Consider the following 23032-nt stretch of genomic DNA (forward strand, 5'->3'; position numbering starts at 1 on the left):
TCACCTGTGCCCATTTTTTGTTACTATTCTGCATCTGAATAGCTGCAATACAACTAAAAAGCTTTTCTGATGTAATGTCTTCCGGAAGTTTTGTTAGAAACTGTGCTATATGAATAAAGTCCATCTGTAGGAGGATATCTTCATATAACCGAAGGATTCCTAACCCTGTCCTAAACAAAAATTCTTCTCCATCTCTACAGAAAACGTCCCAGACACGACAGGCCAGATCAAGTGGTAATGACTTGCTGTAGAGTGTAAAAATCCTACAATTGAGAAAAAAGGACACAGTTATAATTTTAACCCATTTCAGAAAGGTGAAAATACAACCTCCTTTAAACCTCAGTTATGTTAGCTGGAAGTGAGCAGATGACAAGTTATTTCATATGTTCTTATTTTTTCCATATTTCAAAGATCCACAAGTGTCCAGTTTTTAAAGTCAGAGTTCCTACCCTGAAATCCATCTCTTTTCAAGCTACAGGAAATCCTCCACTTGAAAGCCACCTCCTTTAGGAAGTTCTGGCTAGGGAAGTTACAAACATCTTTACACTCAGAGTATAATATACAAATAAGAAATTAACCCTTCCCATTCTTTAAGCCATACAGTTTAACAGCTCTGTTCATCATTTGTTTTCTAAACTAAATCTAAAGCCACAAACCATCTCAATAGAAGGTTACATCCCACTAACGTACTAATGAGAATTCAATAACTACATTTCCATGATACATTTTGAATTTCTATTCACATTAACAATCGTCAAAATCTAAAGACAGTCGCTGTTCTATTCTCACTGGGAAGAGTCCCCTTGCATTTCTTATTGCAAGGTTTATTTTTAAAAAGCATTCATTGGCAGAGAGTTCAGTCTGCTGTATGTACCATATTGTAAAACCCCACCCCTAAATTTGTAGGGGTTCCTTTGATACAAAACACAGTGTTCTCTGTTTCCCCATTATTCCCATTAGGAAGTGGTTCAGGAACTTCAGAACGCTCCTTACTGCAGACTACCACAACCTCTTCTATTCTCCCTTTATAAGAGGAGTTCTCTGTCTCAAGGCCATCTTTGGAACATGTGCAGGAATAACGATCTTCATTTCTCACAGGTAACTGGAAGCAGAATATTCTAGTACTTTGTACAGCAGCACTGTTTCCACAACACAGATACCTCTCTCAATCTGCCTAAACTATCAGCACTGCAGCATGCTCCTGACTCAATGCTGCTATTGTGTAACCTGCTCCTGCTGAGACTTACTGCTTACCGATAAGCTGCATCTTATAGCCGAAGTTCTTCATTCCCAAGTACTCAGATGACATGATATTTTTGTATTATTTAATTCTATCCAATTCCATTTACTCTATTAGAAACTTCTAACCCTTATAATAATACTATATGAAGCACATCCTTATCCACACACATACACTTATGAATAGACATTCCGTATTTGGCAGCACTACACACACTTCAAGGATACTTCCATTACTGCCTTCCATTACAGGCCCATAACGTAGTTTGGTACTCTCTGCTTTAAAACATTCATTACTTCAAAATGTTCACTGTACTCCCAAGTTTATCCCTTCCCAAATCAGGTCCTAAATTTCATCCTCCTTCTGCTTTGAAGTCTATATTCCTATATGCATACTTTCTTCAGTAGCAGATTATGTTCATTTCATGCAGTCACTTACAATAGACAACTATGGTATAGTAGCCTCCTCTCCCCTACTTATGTTACACATAGCTGACACTTACCTGCAGCAACATGGAGACACACAGGAGTCCTGTGTGTCTCCTTTTATATCTGAATAGATGTCACTCCTAATCCCAGTTCATAAAATCCTGCCAGAGGAACTGCGGTTGCACAAAACAGTTCACCACAATTTCACAAGACCTACGAAGCTGAGGTACACACACACCTACTGAATGCTTTTTTTTATGCTGTATTTCTGTTGCTGAAAAACCTATAGCAAAATAGAAAGTGTTCCAACAGTTGTGAGGTTAGGTTTGCTATGTTCTCTGAACTCACCAGTCTATCAAATATATGTCTGGAGTAAGACTGTATGATCTGAAATGAAGAAACAATTTGGGAAGATTTTCTTCAAAGAATACTTCAAAGGCTGCAAAGTATTTCAGCATCTGTAGAGACAGTAAAGCACCTCATAAGCAGTCATCAGAAGAATGTTTAATTGTAGAATAAACACAAACCCCACCAAGAATTGAGGATGTCATCATAGCACAATGTGACTTCTTAGGATAAGTACGGATTAAGTAAGGATTTTTACTTAGGATAAGTAAGGATTTTTCCTCTAGAAACATTTAAACAGTAGGATGTGTTCTATGGATTAGTATCTGGTATTCTCAGTTTTGTAACCACAGGTTAGAGTTCTCCATTATTCAATCAGACAAAAGGAAGTAATCAATAAATCAACTATGCTTCAAGTCAAAAGAATGTTATGGTTCAAAACCAGAAAACTCTGTGCATACCATGCTGTGATCCACACGGAAAAAGGCCAGCTGGCATGGCTTGTTTAGAAGGTTAGCAAAGGCAATGAAAGCATCTGCCTCTTCCAGATTGAGAATGAGCACAGCAGCAATGAAGGACATCCCTTGTACCTTCAAGTGGGAAAAGCATCGGGCAAATATAGGTGAGTAGGTTCAGTACATCTTATGTCTTTGGAAATGGAAATATTTACAGTCTGCAATATATCAAATACCATTGCGTAACATTTCCAGATGAACAGAAACAATATGGATAAATAATTTTCATGCATGCAGTCAGTTTGATTTCAGCAAGACAGAGTGTTTCTTCAGATGCCGGTTTTAGGTGCTTGATGGAAGTTCTGGGAGGTCTCATGATCACAAGTCCTTGGGACTTGGAATGCAAGAACGTTAAAACCACACAGGCTGGATGCAGAGCTCATAAGAGACAAAATTTGGCCTTAAGTTCATTGTTAAGCTATGGGAAAACTAGACATGGAGAAAAACCTCACATATGGGACAGTTTAGACCCAGACAGATATGTTGGAATTGAGACAAAATTCTGTTTCAGGACAGTCAATACATATCTTTCCACTTGCCAAACAGTATTTGTTCACATACATAAAATTACATTTAAGTGGTTAGCTACAATGCAAGTTTACATTTTTCCATGATTACTCTCTCAAAAACACTTTAGCCTGCAATAAAAGTGAAGAGCATTATTCTTGTAGTTGTTAACTGATTATCTGAATACTCATTATTATAAAAAAATACTGAATACTAATTATATTATAAAAATAATTTTACCAATTCCAACTGCAATGATGCTTATTCTCCTGTTTCTAGGCATTTATGCTGCCTGCTCCTCATTTAAAAAAGATGCACTCAGTATTTTAACCAACTAGGGGAAAAAGTATTGATATGGATCAAAAGCAGTCCCACAGCTTTCCATTTTTGTGGGATAGATGGGTGTGGAAATAAGACTACATTAAGTTTACTGCAATATTAACATTAATAATAATAATAAAAAAAAATCTATGATCAGCAATATCCAGGCCAGCTGTGTTCCTAATGAAAAAGAGAAGATCTATCCATGAGAAGTTATTTATTTGCCTTTTAAAACTCCACCCTGGGAACAAGCAGTCTCAGAACCTGCAGAGTTTGTAACCTCACTTAAGAGTATGGGAGGGTCTCCAAAAATGAGGTCACAGATGACAGAATTCAGGGCTAAAAACATTTGAACATGAAAAACCAACTAGATGTTGATGCAGAGTCCCAAGCATGTCTGATTTAGAGGAAAACACACCCTGTGCTAAATAACGCTTTGTTGCATGGATCGGACTTAAAACTCTTCAAGTTCTTTTTAGCCCAGAAGCAATCAGAACTTGTGAAAGGTGATCCTAGCTACCGCCACGAACAAAGAAAGAAAAAGAAGAAAAAAAAGCATCTGTTTGTTATTTAACTACTCCTGTAAGCTGACACCATTCAGAGAGACATTAGGTTTAGTTGGTTTGTTTGTGGGTTTTTTGGCAGTTTCTTTATGGGCTTTGGGGTTTTTTTTTGGTTGGCTGGTTTTGGGGCTTTTTTTTGTTTGTTTTGTTTTGGTTTATTTTTTTTTTTTTAAACCACAGTAATGTTTGCTGCAAACATGAACTCAGATGGAGCGATTAAGCTTTGACAACAAGACACCAATAAGGAGTTTCTGGATTTCAGGACGTGCGGTAGTGAAGCAGGGAGTATCGCTACGGAAATAGCAGCAGTGGGAGCAACATTAGGACAGAACAGGCTAAGCCCTCACTGGAAGTCCGCTAGCATTTTGTGTTTTTTTCTGTAGATACTGTGGGTCTGTCACAACTATAATGCCTTGTGAACACATCCATTTAAAATTTTCCATGCAAGACAAACAGTATACTCATCCTTGACATTCAGTACATTTTCAGCTATTTAATTATCTCTATGAATTACCATCATTCATTTCATAGCAGTTACAATAAGTGCCAAAGTTGAATTATTTTTAAGTGCTAGTAGCATAAAGTTTAAATAACCTACTTATTAAATATGCTCTAATACATGACAGCTTAAGCTTATTTGCCATGTTATAAACATTTTACAGCAAATACTTACATATCCCACATCTGGTCTGTAACATGTATATGCTCCTAAAACACTATGCAGGAGATCATGATAAGGACCACCCTAATACAAGGGGAGGGAGGAGGGGGAAAAGAAAAAAAAAAAAGTTTTTTCAAAATCACTTTATAAATATAGAAAGGTAACAAGCCAGTATTTTAAGATGCAAGTGAGCCAGTGAATTATTGCTTTGTTCACATCTAGATAATACCAGTGTTTAAGCATTACTATGTATGCTTTTGAGAAATTAAAGGAGAAGTAACAGACCGATAACCCTATGAAATAATGCAGTAGAAATCAGTATATATTGGAAAATGAGTATATCTGGTACACATCAATGAGTATATCTGGTACACATCCAGCATTGGTTTTTCCTTTTCAGAGACAGTGGATGTTTTAATTCTTAGTAACACAAGTTACTGTATTACAATAGTGCATGCCATTTTATATACATGTGTATGCATATATCTATATAAAAATCATAAAGCCTGAAAACGTGTACTAAAACGCATCAAGATTTCTGTAGAAGCAGTTAAGAATAGTCTCATTTTTGCATGTAATTTCATGAACATTAATAGGAACCACATGCAATTTTTCCAGAGAAGCCTTATAGTCCATTGTTACGTGTCCCTACTTTATTCTCATTAAAAAAAAATATATATATATATATGACTATTTGCTGTTGTATGTAGAAAAGAACCAATTTTACTTTTGTTGTTTTATACAAACAACTTCTAAAAACTATTCCATATTTAGCCAGCTAGGTTCCTTTTCTTGTTTAACTATTCAGAAGTTTAAAGTTGTCATAACTGAAGTTACAGAAATCTCACCTTCTGGAAAATATACAGGGATGGAAATGTGCGTGATATATCCAACTTAATTAGCTCCAGACTGGCCTCACGATCAGCAACAGACGCACCTGCATCTGCAAGCAAAACCAACACTTACTAAAACTGATAGACAAATTCTACAGACTTCAGAATAAAACTGCCACAGGCACATAGAGCACTTTTAGGATCTAGGGGAAAAAAAGTTACCTAGTTCTAATTCTTGGAATGCACCTCTACAGTGCTATACTTCAGGAGCTGAAACTGCCCATTGATACCTGATATATGCCATCAACTCCAAAAAGTGAGGGAAACGATCAGTAATTACTACCTGTCTACTCATTCTTTTTCAAGTCATACACCTTTACACCATTCAGACTTGAAAACAACAGGTTACCTTTTACTTCTGTATAACACTCTATTCAGGCCCAGACTGGCCCTGCATTCACTAGAATTTGCACTTTGCCCAGCCCAGTCCTCAAAATCCTGTCTTCCTTCTTTTCTTCTACTGTGACTTCAATTACTGAGTCTGTGCAAGAATACAGAGTGCGAGCATTGCTTTTGATCGAAACGTGATCCACTGGGATCTCACTTTTCAAATTTTTCATTCCTAATCGGCTCATTTGGCAGCTCATTTCAACCAGCAGCATTGAAATACACTCTGTACACTAGAAGAAAAAGATGAATTACATCATTATCACAAGAAGCCAGCACTGCTTCACCTGCGAAGTCAAGCATATTACTTTTGTAGTCGTGCTTTTCTCATGTCCCACTTTTACTGAAGGTAACTAAAATATACAGAAAAACTTCACTGAAGTTTCCAGAATTGACCACACAGTTATGATCTGCAGAAGTTACATTACTTCTGAGGTCTCATTAGATGTCATTTGACTCAGATTTTTTTGCATCCTAAGGAGTGGCGTTCCTCAAATGGCAGGAAAGAAGGCAGCATTCACTCAAGAACCTCCAGAAGAAATTCTGCTGGCCCTTGAATTATCTCTATCCTGTCCTCTACATAGGGACATGATGGAAATACTATTGATAGCAAGGAGAAAAATACACATGGCACTTGGGGAAAAGGCTCTTTCAGAGGCCTTAAACCAGTCAAGACCTATTTGGGAAGCGGAAGATTGCAGAATTTGATGAATACGCTAAACAGAACCTGCTCTGCTGAAGTCTGGAAAGCAGCATTTTCTTCCAGTCCTCCTAAAACTAAGTTGCATTCAGGAGTGAGTGGGACTGCTGGAGGCTGTGTTAGGGGAATTCGGGAGAAAGGCGGCAATTATTATTACAGAGAAAGAACATACACAATCTAAAATAAAAAGTTAAAGAACTGCTGCTTAATCCTTCCTTTCTCTTTCAAAAGGAACAGGTATTAGTATATTGGTTAATTTAGGATCATTTCATTTGAGACAGTATCCATTTAGAGTATTCCCAAGGAAGATTATAAGCTATGGTATAGAGCATAAGAAACTCTGGATTTATACAAGAAATTCAGTTCAACTCCAAAAGAGGAGTCACTGGGGGTCTTTTGAACAGATCTGACAGATAACACATCTTTTGATGAATGTCTTGTCTTCAAGACATAAAAAGATATTTTCATGCTTCAATCTTTATCTGCCAAAATAAAGTGTTAAAGATATTTGAACAGGAAAAACCTTCAGAACTACTCAAATATGTTAAATGGGTCTAAAAGAATTGATCTTCCAGACTTTGCTACCAAAGATTAGTAATAAGCACAGCGGGCTGGCTTGCTTTTCAACCAGAGATGAAAATCCTATTACTCTAAGTTTTCCCTTATTACTACATTTCCCAGAATATCTGACACAATCAAATTGGACCCTTCCCCCTTTCATTCCCATCCAGAACTACTAACTTTCCAAAATAAACAAATTACCTCAGCCTTCCCCCACACTCAGCCCGCATCCGCACAACAAAAGAGCAAACAAACCGCCACCCCACAAACCAAGGGGCATTGCAAACATATTTTCCAAGGATAAGCATATATACAGTCATGTACACACACAATTTTTTTATACGAGTTTCAGGTGAGTCACAGAGTTAGCCTAAAGAAGACCTGAGTAATTTACAATCAAAGTAGCCAATTAGTCAGGACGGGCTATGGCAAGCGCAAACAAAAAAAGCACTTCTTGCATTACAATGGCATTTTCTTTCCCAAAAAAAAGAGACCAACTCAAAAAAATAGTCATTTCATAGCAGCTGGTACTGACAGTATCACATAAGACAGCATTTTAAAAAGTAACTGTTAACAGCCAAGGAGTTAATGTTTATAACAAGGATATATCCACCATTAAAAACATCATTGATGCTATTTTTAACAGGGAGAACAGCCACAGGAGACAGCAATATGCCAGTGGTAAAACTCCATTATACATACAAGTGTGCTAACATCCCCACTTAATAGATTAGGGTGGAAAGGCCATCTGGGCAACCAAGGAAACTCAAGTGGGATCCAAAATGTGTAATATGTTATGTATTCTTCACCTTTCAGTTCCACAATCAAAAAAAAATAGGAAATATTTTTTTTCTTTCCCAAAATTGCGGAAGAGATACCAACATAAGAACTATCTACGGTATGCGCTGTTGCTTAGCTCTGCTTAATGTAGTTTCCCATTTCTTCTTTTTGTATTTCATCTAAAGTTTTCATAAGAGCTTAGTCCTTATATTTCAGGAATTCAGAGGAAAACATGTTCATTTGAAAGTGAACTAGCACATGCAATATTTTAATGCATCTTTTATTGATATAGTAAATACTGTTAAGCCTCTCACTCACTGACTTGCTGTAAGAAAGCAAACATTTAAGTAGGGAATGACTCAGAGCACTTTTAACAAGTATTCCTAATGCTGCAATTGCAGCTCCAACTTGTGAGACTTTCTGGGTTTGTAAAAGTGAATAGGAGGTTGTCTAGCATTCAGGAGATCTCACCTTCTATGTCATTCTCAGAACTTGTCTCACTGAAGCTTTTCCATCGTTCCTTAGCTCTCGACAAGAAGATTTCATAAAGTTCTGCAAGAAAACAAAACAAAACCAACAACAAAAAAGGAAGAGATAAGTAAGAAAAGCACCCATCCAAAACAAAAGCACACTAACTATTCTTGGCTTTGGTTTTGTTGCTTGGTTTCATCTTAACCACTGGGGGTGGGGGGAGAATCTATTCGATGGTTACCACTAACCACTGGAGTACCACTATACACAGTTTTATGGTGTGCACTGTATTATGCCTTCTTCTGTGGTGAACATGCAAATTACAAGAGGGAAATCATGTCTTAAATAATTCAAATTTTTATTTTTGTGAATGGGTTAGATTTCCAGTTCATCAAAATCATTAGTTATGAAATAAAGCAATTCCCCTTTCCACCCCTTTAAGAAAGCAAAGCTACAAATTCTCAATTTTAAACTTTTTTTTTTTTTTTTTTTGGGGGGGGGGGGGGTATCTTAACTCTTATGAGACTAAAAGGTTTTCATAAGCAGTTTTGGAACCTTGTTTCCATAGTTTACCAGGCTATGCCGTCTAACTGTAAAAAAACAGCCGTTCCTAAGGTTGTGAAATACAGTTCTTCAAAAAGCAAATATACCCTGATTTGTATTTTTTTTTTAAACTAAAGCTTAAATTTTTCTTTGAAAATAAACCAACTTGATTTTGCATTAAAATGTGATCTGTTAAGACATACCAGGAGTGATATTTAATTCGTTTCCCACAGCTAGACTCCAAACTTTCCCACGTACACTTGGGGGTAATCCTTGCCACCACAGCTCTCGAACTCTTCGGGTAGCACGCCTAGGGTAGGGAAGCAGGAAAAAAAAACCCAAAAACAAAAGGCATATATTGCATATCTTGTTTTCTAAAATCATTGGGCAACTTACAAGCAAAATAACATACTATTTCCCAAATCAATATTCAAGGATCTCTGCTTATGCTAAAGGCCCGTTAAAAAAAACCACCCAAAACATTAAGCTCCCAGAAAGCACATTTCATGTTGCTCTGTAATGACCTCTCACTATATCATGGCAACAAAAAATGACTTCTTCACAAAACAGACAGGAAAAGGAAAATAAGGTATGTGGTTCCTCTGTTTCCAGAGGAGAAACAAGGCAGCCTTGCTTCATTTACACAACAGAACTTTACTTACATGCCTTCCCAGTTAGGTAGTATTTCATTGACCCAAATCACCATAGCACTAGCGATATTCTCTTCTTGCTTGAAACGCTCTCTCATTATTTTTTTCCTTTTATGTGCTTCTTTAATTTCTGTTAGGCATAACATGTTAATAATTCTGTATTAGTGCATATAAATTATTAGGTAAATAATTCAGCTATTATCTAATTATTTAGATGTCTGATAGAGATCAAGGGTAAATTACAGTTGCGCAGGAGCTAGCTGGTACTATTTCTGTTGATTGTAGGTGTATTTCTCAGGCAATTTTTTAGCTTAAGCTGTCTTTAAGTTATTCAAATACACAGAGATTTAGACAAGCAAAAATCTGGCTAGAAAACTCATAGCAGTCTTTTCAGCAGTACACAGAATGACTGAAAAGCAAGCACATCAGCACTGTTTTTCCTGTAATGAATTTCACACCATGTGCTACCTAAACCTTACTTATTACTTAGACTAATCAACAATAATTATAGATAAAAATATTATTCAAAAGTGCAATTCCACATCTATTTTAAAATTATTCAAATTCTACTGAAACTTCCACCGAGAAGGGTTATGCCTTTTCTTTTCAGGAAAGAAGACATAAAGATCTGAGACAAAGCCATAACGCTGAACAAGAGGAGTGTTCTGCCTTCTGTTAAAAAAGGATCATTTGTAGATCCTCTTATTAAAAATGCTAAAAGAAGGACAGAGCAGTGCTATCTTGACATCACCAAGAACCACTGTGAAATTGCAAGACATTTTCTATTTATGCATGCATTAGACACATCAACAGAGTAAACATGCTATCCCTGGTAAACTGATACAGCTGACCAGCTTCATTAAGTTTTTACTGAAGCTTTGTGTGTGTAACAGTCTCTAATTTAATGAATACTAGGGCACACATACTAAAACACTACACATGGCTGACCCTCCAAAGAGGCAGTTAGAGAACATGGACCACAGATCACACCTTACAAGGTGCGGACCACAAGAGAAGAGTGAAATGAGTTGTCAAATGCCTTGGCTTTCTTACTACATTTTTCAGAGTAAGCTGCCACAGATCCATAGAGGCTCAATCAGTTCAGAAGCTTATATCTCTGACAACAGCCCAAGCAACATGCAGCACCGATTCTTAAAATAGCTTATTCCCTGAATACTAGGCACAAGACTACAGAAGTCCTTTCAACAACTATTCATAGATTGACACAGTACCAGATGCTACAGATATGTTTAATTTAAAAAACAGATCTAGTGGGAGTAGGAAGGTTCACACAGGTACAGCTGGTTGGAAAAACCCCAAAGTTTTCATCTGTCTTCACATTGGAATTGAAATTCAATTCCATTCTCAAATTCAATTCTCAAATTCCTGAAAAAACATATCTTTAAGCAGTCAAGCTTTATTATACTTTGACTCTCAGTGGCAACTGCAGCAACATGGCTTGAAAAAAGAATCTGAGTACCCAGGAAGTTTCTAGCTGATCACATTACACAAGTAAAAAAAAAAAAAAAAAAAATCAAGTTCCTACTTAAAAATTAAAGAAAAGGTTAAACTGACTTCTGAACCTAGTTACATTCACTGTGGTGGAATAAGAATACAATTAGATAATTGAGTTCTGTTTTAAACTGTGTGCACATATGTACCAGAGAATAACCTAGATATTAAACAAGGTTGTTCTCTACTGTACCTACTAGCCTACAAGCCAGAAATTATTTCATTTTTGCTGCACAGTTAAAAATAATTATAACTATTATTAGCAGTTAACATACCTCGTTTTTTTGCCTCTGCCACCATCTCATCATATTCTTGTCGGTGACGTAAAGCCTCCTCCACCGATTTGGCAGGAAGATTTCTGAAAACAAGTTGTTCCTGAATTCAATACACACAAATGACGTTCTGAACCATTTCAAAAGAGGTTTTAATCTGGCTTCTCTCTAAGGTGAGCTTTGGGGTTGTCACACTACCAGTGTTTCAGTAACAGCAGTGGAGAACTACCAGATGTTTACTGCTTCTGTTTATTAGTTCTCCTATAGCTTCCCCCAAAGCAGAGTTATTAGATTTGTTGAACATCTGGAATGATGCTCAAATGAAGTTTGCTTGAAGTGACAAAAAGGAAATACTGATATTCCATATAGTTATTTATTCCAATGCATTGCTGCACATGCATATTTTAATCATTAAATATACCTGCATATCAATACTCCATTTGTTCATATGAAATCTGTGATAACGTATTTTCAATAAAAGATAAAGGTTTTTATTAATTATAGTTAGCCCTTTAAAACTCCCACAAAATAAGATAGGTTTACTAAAGGAAGAAAGGATAGATCCCCATTTATGTCAGAGCTAAAGCTAAGGAAGCTTGCTTCAGTGCTACAAGTTCACCAGCTTAAAATGTGTTTGGTTTTTGACTGCATAGTGATCCCCTAATTGCCAAGCACACGCTCTTCCTTTTGACCAGGCAGACTCATTCCAAAACAAATCAGAACACAATGTTTGGTCTCAGTCTTTTACCCAATCTCTAGCCTACTTTGGTTCAAAATAAACAGAACACAGTTTTGTCATTTTAATATTAAAAAAAAATTTTTTTTCCATCTCCTCTTATACAAGCAGAAAAGATCACTTTATTGATATTTCCAATGAAAGTGAGAGCAGAATCTATTTTCAAGGACGAGATTGTGGCAACACATTACACACTTGGGATGGCACTCCAATTTGAAACAAGTGGAAGTGTCGTCTGTAAAAACATACTTAGGGTAGTTCATGAATTGTGGTATTTTGAAAGTATAGAAAGGCATCAGCAAACCAGTTACTGCATATCTTACTCTCCACCACACAGTAAAAGAAATAAAGCATTTACAAAAAAATAATCATAGCAATCCGTACCTCCCTTCAGGATATTTCCTTCTTAGCACTGAATGAGCTTATATACTACTAGAGAGAATATCAAAGGAAACACTGTATGTTCTATTTTCCATTTCCTAACTGGAACTGATTACAGCAAACATTTAACAGTGCCATGACAAGCTTTCTCAAGGTGCTATTTGAAAGCTTTGCCCCATTTGCTTTCCTCACAGCATGTGTTCCTAGTCAGCAGGTCCTCCCCTTTCCTTCAAATTGCTGAAGACTGTATAGCTGAAAATACTGACCAATTTATTACCCAGTTTTCATTACTTTTCTTATTTGTACTTAATGCTGGTTTTGTTTCACCTTCATCTGCTCTTTCCTTGCCTTCAGCTGTAGTTTTAAGGAGCCATGAAAACATAACTGGAAGAAGGGCAAGGAACAGTATCAGTGAACACTATCATCTCAGTACCAACAAAGCATTTAGCTGTAGTTGCCAGATACAAAATGAGCATTCAGCATTTGCGACAGAAAGGTATTTCTTGTGCTTCAAAGGCAATTCTTCCCACTCCTGCTGTTACCTACCTAATACTTTTTCTTTTTTCCTATTTTAAAAGACTCTTCTGATAAGCCAAATCCAGGATTGCTGAAGTAACAACTGCCACTGTTAGGTCTTCCTGACTGGTCTAGGAAATTAAGTTTCCAGAATGGGGGAAGGAGAAGGGAGTACACACTGAGGTGGCAGGGAAGAAATCTGTAAGTCTTCAGGAATTTTCCTGATTAAGGATGCGCACAACACTGTCACAGGCAGCTGTGATATACAGTAGATAACAGACTGGTGGCCCCATTACAGCAAGAAAGAATTCCTCATATAGACTATAATACACTTAAAGATTCTTCTGGAGGTATTTGTTAGGCTATTATCTGGGATGGAATAATCCAATGATACTTTCCTGTAAGACTTGTGAAGTTGAGCTCATCAGAAGCATACTGAACAAATTCAGTCATCATCAGTTCCACAGCAGAATCATACTTACGCTGGTCGATCCTCCAAAATCAAAGCAGTAGTTGAAAGTGGTTCAAATTCAATATTTTTACGTCTTGCTGATGGGGGTGGAGCTTTATACATTCTTCCTGTCCGTGCTTCATATTCCTAAACAACATTATTGATAAAAATTCAATTTCAGCTTTCAGCCTCACTTCTAATATTACTTAACACATTAAATAGTTAAAATATATGATATTAAATAATTTACAACAGCAAGGAGCTAACATTACAAGTTCAAATTGTTTATAGCAAGACAGTGCAGCTTTCCAGGAATTCTAAGTAAAGATGAATGAGAAAGCAGTTTCTTGCATCAACTTAATCTTTGCTCTATTCTAGTTCAATATTACTACTGAGCATCCAAAGTTACAGTTAGGAAATCTGCACCATCTCCCCAAATTAATTAGTGCGCAAGTATATTTAAGCAATCTGTGAAGCTGACAAAAAATCCAACAAAAAAACACTAACCAAGAATGTGTGTGTCTTCCCATTTCTTTCCTTTTGATTCTAGCCACCCTTAAGATCCGGTACCCCTCACATGTTTCTGAAGCCTTTAGCAAGGCTATCAAAACCACATTATCTAGAACTACCTACACTATACTCAGTGACAATATAACAATATTTATCATTACAAGTCTGTTTCACATCATTTCTTTCTCAGAGGTTAAAACATGCAATCTACTTAGAAAGAAATATTTAAGAGCCTATACACAGAAGACTCTGAGGAAGAAAGAATCCCATTCCTTTTTCCACAGAGCAACTCAACAAAACAGAAATATGAGACAGTCTTTAGGAAAAAGGCTAGACAGAGCCAGACGAAAACCTCAAATCTCACATTCCCTCTTTTTTAGCCTCTGTAAATAAAAGTTTACTGCCAAGTTACCGAGAAACCTATTCTTATGATCCAGCAAATCTTAAAAGGTTATCTGTGAGAAGACTCTCAACTTATTCCCAAACCAAGTTAGCTTGTGGGTTCACACTCTCCTTAGGCATGAAGGCTAAACACTAGTTTCTCTGCAAGTCTTCCACATGCTGGAATTCAAACGCGGAATACCAAGAGCTGACAAATCATCTTTTTAAGAGAACAAATTCAAGGTACTTTAGTAATGTACTTTCACAGATCACACAGCTCTATTCTTAAGCACAGCCAAATGAGCTCTAACTGGTACAAGGTTTTTTTCATCTAAGGACAGTTTGTTATTGTACATCTGTTGCTTTAATAATTGTGTAAGTAAATTCAGTCTCAGATTAACCAAAATATCTTATGTTTAAGTCACCAAAAATAAAAAACTGATCTATTACTAATTAGGTCATGTATCTTCCCAATCAAACATAACAGTCTTCTCTAGAAACTGCTCCCAAATGAATCTCACACCTAATACACAGCTTCTTGTACACATTAGTTCTCCCAGGGAGAAAGAGGGCTTTACACATTCAGTATTCATTGATAGCATGATAGAAGCAGAGCTGACAACTTTAATCTATTATATAGCTTAAAAGTTCAGTATATAGTTGAAGTCCATAAAGTTAAATGGGAAAAGACCTCTTACAAACATGACAAGTGCAGCCTCAGATTTCCAGAGAAGACACAAAGCATTTGCCCAATGCTAAGGTGGCTTAAAGCTTGCTGCTCAACAGCCTCCTTACCCTATCCATTTTAATGATCCCTAACAAAATTTCTTCTTCCCTAACAAAAGTTCTTCCACATTCGGCATAACACATTAAATGATCTGAAAAGTATAACTCAGTGAAGTCATATTAATCTCATCTCAAGAGGATGCTATCACAGAATCATGGAGGTTGAAAGGGGCTTCTGGAGATCATCTAGTCCAGACTCCCTGCTCAAAGCAAGGTCAACTACAGCAGGTTGCGCAGGGCCTTGTTCAGCCAGATTTTTAATATCACCAAGGATGATATTAAATGGAGTGGAGACTCCACTCTTGCTAGGCAGAGGCTACAGCACCTGGTATTCCCAAGAGGTTTCCCATCCAAGTACTAACCAGGCCCAACCTGGTAGCTTCAGAGATCAGAGGAGATGAGGTGTGTTCACAGTGGTAAGGCCACATGCATTATATGCCACTACACTTCTCAGATCCTGAGGAGTTACCTGGACTTCTTGCCCTTCTCTTTCTAGTTTGTGGGAGTCAAAACAATAGTTTAACTGATGAAAAAAGGTGATTGCACCTCCACAAAACAAGCCAAAGAATGGTTTTGAAACATTCTCAGTATCTTTTAAAGTGGTTTCCACCCCCGCCTCCTCAAGTCTTCAGCTATTCTTCCAGCTATTTACCTTTTAACCACTGTATCATACTCTGCCCCATGGCAGCGCACCAAATAACTCATTTTGTTAGCACCCTGGAAAGACAAGCACAAATCTATAGCAACTAGCCTACTATTTCAACTAGAGGAGAAGCTCTGTTGCTTTTCTGTCTTCAAGAGCAGGCCAAATATGCACCTTATAAAGAAAAAGAGCGAGCAACTGCTATCATCATTTTTACATACATTCATGCTAAAAACCTAATGCTTTGTAAACACAATGACTTAAAAGTTACTAGCCAACTGTTCTTAAATACAACTTAGTTCTAAATATTTCTAAGTCTCTGGCCAAGAACAGTGGTTATACAAATTTCCTAGAGCATATTCCTCTCCTGAAGGGTAATTCCCAAGATAACTTTTGATTGAAAATAATACGCATTCAACATCATTTGCCACATTCAAACAAGTATCTTGACCATCTGGACATGTAGTATTGGTAAAGTTCTGTTGTAATTCACACAAGCACGAGAAAAATCGGAAAACCAACATTCACTGTATGAATGAATTCTTAAGCCTAAAATTATTTAATTCCACCTAAAACTATAGAGACATTATAGGCACTCCCACCATGCTTTATACCCCAGGCTACCCCAGCATATTCTTAAATTAGGCATGCATCCTGTGATAGCACCTGGAGGTCAGCATCCAGGCTGCAGTACAGTAGCAATGCCATCCCTCATACTCTTAGCAGAAGTTCTGATTTACTTTCACACTTTCCAGTACTTTGTACCAGGAGCCACAAAATCAAGTTCATTTAGTGGTCAGAGATGAGGAAGCTCAAACGGTACCAACCTTTTCAGCATTCCTACATACCTAATTTGTAGGCAAGTTAAATTAAAAAAAAAGCATTGCAAGATGGACATTAGAAATGAAACCACTCTCACCCTTTTATTACAAGCAACACGTTTGAATGGTGCTAGTGCTTCTGGCTATCGTACATGCTAAGAACTGATATACTATTTCCAAAATAACAGAGAAGAAAAAAAAAAAAAAAAAAGTCTTCAACAGGGATTTCCACAAAAGGCAGAACTCATCACCCAACTGTGTTTCTGGAAGTAAATACACTTTACAAACAGTTGGTTACAAACAGTTCCCACAGAGAGGGAAAACTGTGTTACTAGAAAGAGTCAAAGCAGAGACCAAATAGCCTCAAGCTCGAACTGTCATGGCTGCCCATTCCCCAAGATGGAATACATTCCAAAGTAGCAGAACTTCCCAATGGAAGATGCTTCTTCCTCAAGAAGCCTGTGCTCTAGGAAACTTACTTGAAGGTTAGATCCCAGAACCATCAGACATGCATGGAACTCACTAGTTTGTGCAACTAAAATATCAATTTTTTCTGGAATATTTTGTATGACTAGATGTAAAGAATCCAATAGCCTTAACCATGCATTTGATGCAGAATCTAAAATTCTTGACACAGGATAAAAAGCTTGAGCTGACATAGAATTTCACTTCAAAGGATGTGAGCTAATACTCTTCCATAATAAGGTAAAAATACAATTTAAAGTCAAATGTCTTGTCACATGCTTAACATGCAGGGCATATGCCAGAGGATAGAACAGTGGACAACTAAGATTCAAGACTATGTAAGACCTGTTTATGCAAAAAAAAAAAAAATTGGAAGTGTCACATGTATGGTTTCAGTCGTTTAGGGAATGTTGTTAAAAAATCCTTTATTGCAGCATAGCTGGTATTTATTAAAAGATATGGAACATTTCACAATCCCAAAATAGATAAAGAAAAATAAATCTCAGCTTTAATAGAAAGTAAGAATAGTTATCTCGTTATTAAGGCTGGAACTGCATCCTCTCATCTACTGCCAATAATAAACCTGTTAATAGGCTAAAAACATGTTTTCCTGAAAAACACTGTGACAGTATATTTAAGAGCCCTTTGATATGTGGAGGGACTTGTATTTCTGGTATCTGTTCCTACAGAAATATAGATAAGCATATTAACCTACAGACAGGTAACACGTAAATGGGGCTGGGAAAAGAGTCTTTTGCTTATAAACTGCCTTTGTGCTTAAGGAGATAAAGATATCCCAAATTGTAACTTCTTTAAAAAAACAAACAAACAAAAAAAGCCAAACAAAAATCCTGGTGGTTTAAACAAAAGAAAAATAATAAACCTGCACAGGTCTTTATTGCCTGCAACTTTTTCATATCTACATGGAAAACATACGAAATTGAAGTTGCTTTCATCCTTCCTCAGAAGAGCCATATAGGACAGCTAGACCATTCAGAGCTGGTTTAGATATCTCTAAACAGTACTGGATTGCACTCTGTAACATATGCATAATTGCCCATAGCTGCTCCTTCCAGCTTCTAAGCAAACTAACTTACAGAAAGGAAAACGAGCTGCATCACAGCATCCAAAAGCATTAGCTGACCCTAAGTAGGGTATGTTTGTGGGGATGAAGTATTTAACTAAGTGTGCACATAATGATTCAATTTTAGAAGACAAACTTGCATCTACAGTGCCCAAACTATAGAGCTTTAAAGGAATAAATATTGACCATGAAATTTAACATGCGCCTTGCTGGGGTAAGTTTTGATCTATCTAGGATCCAGCAACAAAAGCTGAACTCCTGGAAATGACTGATAAAAGCCTCGGACTACAAGGATTGCAGAAGTCCTCGCAGTCCTGAAAGTACCAATTATACAGATTAAGCACCACAGAGCCAATTATGTTTTATGTATGCTGGAGGAGAAAGTGACCTGATAGGCAACACTGAATTAACTTTCACTATCTTAAGGATTGCCTCTATTTAAAGTAGATGTCAAGGCATACTAACACTGCAGTTAAACAAAGCATGCACCCTGTGTATTACAGTTTCTTTTAACATGCTTTACTCCCCCAAAATTCTAAGCCTGATATCGAAACAGGTTTTATTCAAGAGCAATCGTGATTTCTGTTGAGGAAACAATGGGGATTGCCATATATTCTTCAAGTGGTTTTAAGCCTCTCTCCCCTCTACACATACGTGCGACTGTGGAGCAGATGGGCCTCTAAAAACATCTATATGATTATTTTCAATGTTGTACAGCTAACTAGAAATATCATTAGAAAGATTATTTCCCTTCATTTCAAGCAGAGTTGATCATCCCAGAATGGAAGCATTAACAGAATCACTTCAGAGGGCACCCATCTACATCCCTTTAATAAAACTAGTAGAAAATTTAAGCAAGAAGAATTTCTGCTAATGCAGAAGGATTCCTTCCTATGTAGTCATGTGTGTGTGTCCAGGTTAAATGTTAAAATTGCTGAGCTAGAACTAGTTATGAGCTGATTAAAAACAAAGAAGTGCCTATAGCAAGAGTAGATGTCACTGAAAAATTCTGTGAGTCATAAACTAGACATTTTCCCAGAACTAAGAATGCCAGATGCTATCAGGACAGACAGAACAGTACACTCTTTCCTAACTTGCAGGCAATATAGGAAGAACCTATATTGAAGGAGGGAAAAATAATAATCTTCACATAGTACAAGAGAACAACCAGACATTGAAGAGTTTCTAAGTCAACATTCCAAAGTAATGCCATCCATCTTCAATTGTTCATTTATTTTTTCCTCAATTGGATTATTAACAAGTTGCATCAAGTTTCATCTTTTGCTGTTTACAAAAAAGCATGAAGCCAGGGGCTCTTGGGCCCAATAAAGAAGAGCTGAGAGTGGCTGGACCATGTAACATGAACCACAGGCATCACATATCAACTAGCAGTTACATTACTGCTCTGTTTCACAATGCCAGAGTAACAGATCTACAGAACTAAGAAGCTAACTTGTACTATTACTAGTTAACACAGGGTGTGGGATTACATAAAAAGTTTTCAAAGTAACAGGCATGTGCGTGAGACCAATTTCAGAAGGATACCAGTCACAGCAAATAGAAGACATAACATATAACAAAAGTTTCAATAGCTTTTCTAGGTTTCCAATTTCATATTGGAAATAGTGATTAAAAGCATCTGGAGTTCTGAAGTGCCAGTATTAATAGCTTGCGTGACGTAGTGACAGAGAAAAAAAAAAGATTCTAGGATATCAATTTTCAAAGCTAATACAAGGTGCTCAAAAATATTACAAATTAAGCCTTTTAACAACTTTTACTATTAAGCAAGGAGTAAGCAAACAAAGTAAGTTACTGTCAAGCTCTAGCATTACCTATTTCCTGCTATTCAAGAACATGCAATATAAACAATAATAAACAATAATACTCTATCACTTTAAGTTGTTAGTGAGATTCATGTGTGAGGTTTATTTGTGTGTTTATTTTACTAATGGTATCTAATGAGTTGATGGTTAGTGCCATAAAATATTCATGCTACTGTGAAAATGTGATGTTTGTTCTATTTTAATGAGTGCTACATAGTCCCATGCATGGTATTGAATACAACTAAAAAGAATATATATTAAATTTCATACCCCTGTGTTTAATAGACTGAGAGCAGATATTGACGCAAGACTGCCAGAACTGTCATCCTAATGAGAAAAACAGAAGCAAAGCCTTAGTGAATAAATAAAGGAAAAGACCATTACAATATAGCAACATGCAAGCCAAAATTTAAATTCACATGTAGAGTATTTATATTCTATGTTTGAAGAAACATAGATGTGGCTGTTCCTCCTTCTTCTCCAGCCCTCAAAATATACAAAAACACATACAAAGACTTCCCACTTGTGCAAGATGTGTATAGACATCTATTGGACTATTTTTCTGTTTTAACTGAAGTTTTGTATTTTCTACAATCAGTACCTTTGCCTGCAGGGACATCTTTTCCCATTGCACTTCTCAGGTGCATGACAAAAGGCGTTTCCTGATATACTGTCTCTCCCTAGTCCACATCACCCATAAAAGTTACACTTATTTAAACACTAGCCTTGGAAGATATACTGTTAAAAAGGAAAGAACAAAACGTCGTCTATAGGCTGACACAAGAAAACAGAAACTGTTTGCTCTGAAAATGAATCTTGAAGACCTTGCCTTCATTCAGCTCATGTTAGATTGCATCTCACACCCACCTAGATCTTCACCTATAAGCTAGTGAGCTTTAAAGCTTAAAATGAATACTCAAGAATAGTACTTGCACTGTGGAGAAAGGGAAAAGAAACGTAACTGGACTTGCACAAGCATTTGGCAAGAAACAAAATACTAGGGTAACTTTCAAACAGAACTTTCACATTAAATGTTTGGGTTCTTCTATTTCACATGAGAGGGTAGAAAATGTCATTAAATAGCACAGTGACTTAGAGCAGGCCTTTAAGTCCCCCACCTTCCCCCCCGCCATCTTATAATTAGTATTTCTAAATTGAAAGCTCAAAAGTGGACTACACCTCAACCGCACTGGTGAGCTGATGAGAACTAAGATACATTTGTAAGGCTTGGAGAAATGGTCACTTAAATTAAAAGTAAGATTCTAAGCAGCAATATGAAACCCCTTATATCGCACTGCAGCAAGGCAATTGGGCAAAAGCATGCCCGACTACAGGAGACCTTGTACAACCACAGCTCTGCAGGTTTCCATTCAAAAGTCAAGGGTGGTTTTCTAATGGAGGAGCCAAGCTTAAAGACAGGGCAGGGGGTGGGAAGGGAAGACACAGCTGTTGCTTTTAAGCATTGGATTACAGCACCTGGAAGAAGGAAAATAAGCTTTTTATCATGCCTTCAACATTATTTCTGAAGGTATCTGCAGTGTTCTTGTACCATGCATACCCCAGACTAATAAAAAGCATTTTAAAGGCTTCCTTCTCCCTTGCCATACTGTTTTCTCCTTTTCAGTACTGAAGTACCATGCCAGCCTCAGAAGGATAAGGCTTATCTTAAAAAAAAAAAAACACCCCAAAACAAACAAAAAACCCCCACAAAAAAACCACAAACAAACAAAACCCCACAAACCCACACTTTAAAAGAAGTCCATGAAAGACAGCATCTTTACCACCTGAATCTTTTTGCTAAATCCTATCCTTTTGGAATTTGATACAGCCTGCCTAGATGATGATTTTGCTATTGCAGCACCTCAAGCTCATCAGTGTAAGTCTGCTTAACCTGCAAAAGCTCACTTCTTAAAAATAACTGGTTTTTCTTCTCTTATCTGTGTCATCCTTTGCTGAAGAAATTCAAAGGCCCAATAGAGGGGGAGGCATCCCATCAAAAAGAGGATCCAGAAGACCAAAAAAATCTAGTGTCCCACCAAATCAAAGTAAAAGAAGTTATATCATTTTTATTACCTCAAGATTGTTTCTATATTCTTTGTTTCCCCAAAACCCAGCAACTTCCAAGGACAGAAATGAAAATACATACAATGCTTATGCTTTCTTTTTCAAGCTTTAGTAAGAGAAAGTTTGCTTCAATACTCTTTGTAGCTGACCACAAAGACTTTTTTTTTCTTAAAAAAAAAAAAAAACAGCAATCAGAAGAATTCATATCAGCAGAGTCAACATCTCTGCGGTATTTTCAAAATATTAGCCCCATGCTCACTGTAGAGTACTCCCCTGAAGATACATTTGTGCCCCCAACATAGCACTGATGTCATGAGAAGTTCTCCTTGACAAGTTTTCCTTGTCCAAGCAGCTGGGTAAGGCCTGGTACTAGGAGCTGATCTGTATTTTATGTCCTTTATGCAAACAAAAGGAGAGACATTTGTCTCACTGATGTCCTACCAGTTTTCCTACCAGTAAAATTACCATTTTACTGACAAGATAATCATTGCAAAAGTCTAAAACACTGGGGAATGTCTTTCAAAGACTTCAACATAACACTTTGTTTTACCTCTAGCATAGCATTTTACTGACTACATGTGTCACTCTGGAAAGATGACCGACATTTCTTGAGAATCTGACCGCTACAGTGTCTACAAAGAAAACCATCACAGCCTTCTCACTGCTGCTAGTAGACAAATTGTTATTCAGGTGTTATGTGTTCCTTGCAAGACCCAACACCCCCATTTATTGTCTGTTCTGCTTTCAAGGCAGTTTGTTACCGACGTATTTCTACCTCTATCTGCTAAACAGGCAGAAGTCTTGCCTTTCTCTTCTCTCCAGTAGTAGTGCAAGATGAGCCAACATGACCTCTGTCTAGGTAACTATCTGCTTAAGAATCATTCCTATGTAAAAGCATCTAGAACTGCATTTACCTACTTCTTTTAGATATTCAAATCCTTAGATTTGTTGAAAAACATGCCATATACACTTTTTAAGCATTAGGAGCTTCATGCATTGTTAAACTGAAACAATGAAGATTG

General features: G+C 36.9%; 1 protein-coding gene across 1 annotated transcript in view; it reads right to left on the bottom strand.

Annotated features, from left to right (window-relative positions):
* TBC1D12 (TBC1 domain family member 12) overlaps positions 1-23032 on the bottom strand; it is a 49325-nt gene that overhangs the window by 1954 nt on the left and 24339 nt on the right. Inside the window, 11 exon segments of the mRNA XM_075504846.1 lie at positions 5-263; positions 2017-2126; positions 2475-2603; positions 4593-4664; positions 5429-5523; positions 8373-8453; positions 9119-9225; positions 9578-9695; positions 11353-11435; positions 13465-13580; positions 20217-20273. Coding sequence (XP_075360961.1) covers positions 5-263; positions 2017-2126; positions 2475-2603; positions 4593-4664; positions 5429-5523; positions 8373-8453; positions 9119-9225; positions 9578-9695; positions 11353-11435; positions 13465-13580; positions 20217-20273 — 1227 coding nt within the window.

This window comes from Mycteria americana, chromosome 6 (assembly GCF_035582795.1).
Source record: "Mycteria americana isolate JAX WOST 10 ecotype Jacksonville Zoo and Gardens chromosome 6, USCA_MyAme_1.0, whole genome shotgun sequence".
Lineage (NCBI taxonomy): Eukaryota > Metazoa > Chordata > Aves > Ciconiiformes > Ciconiidae > Mycteria > Mycteria americana.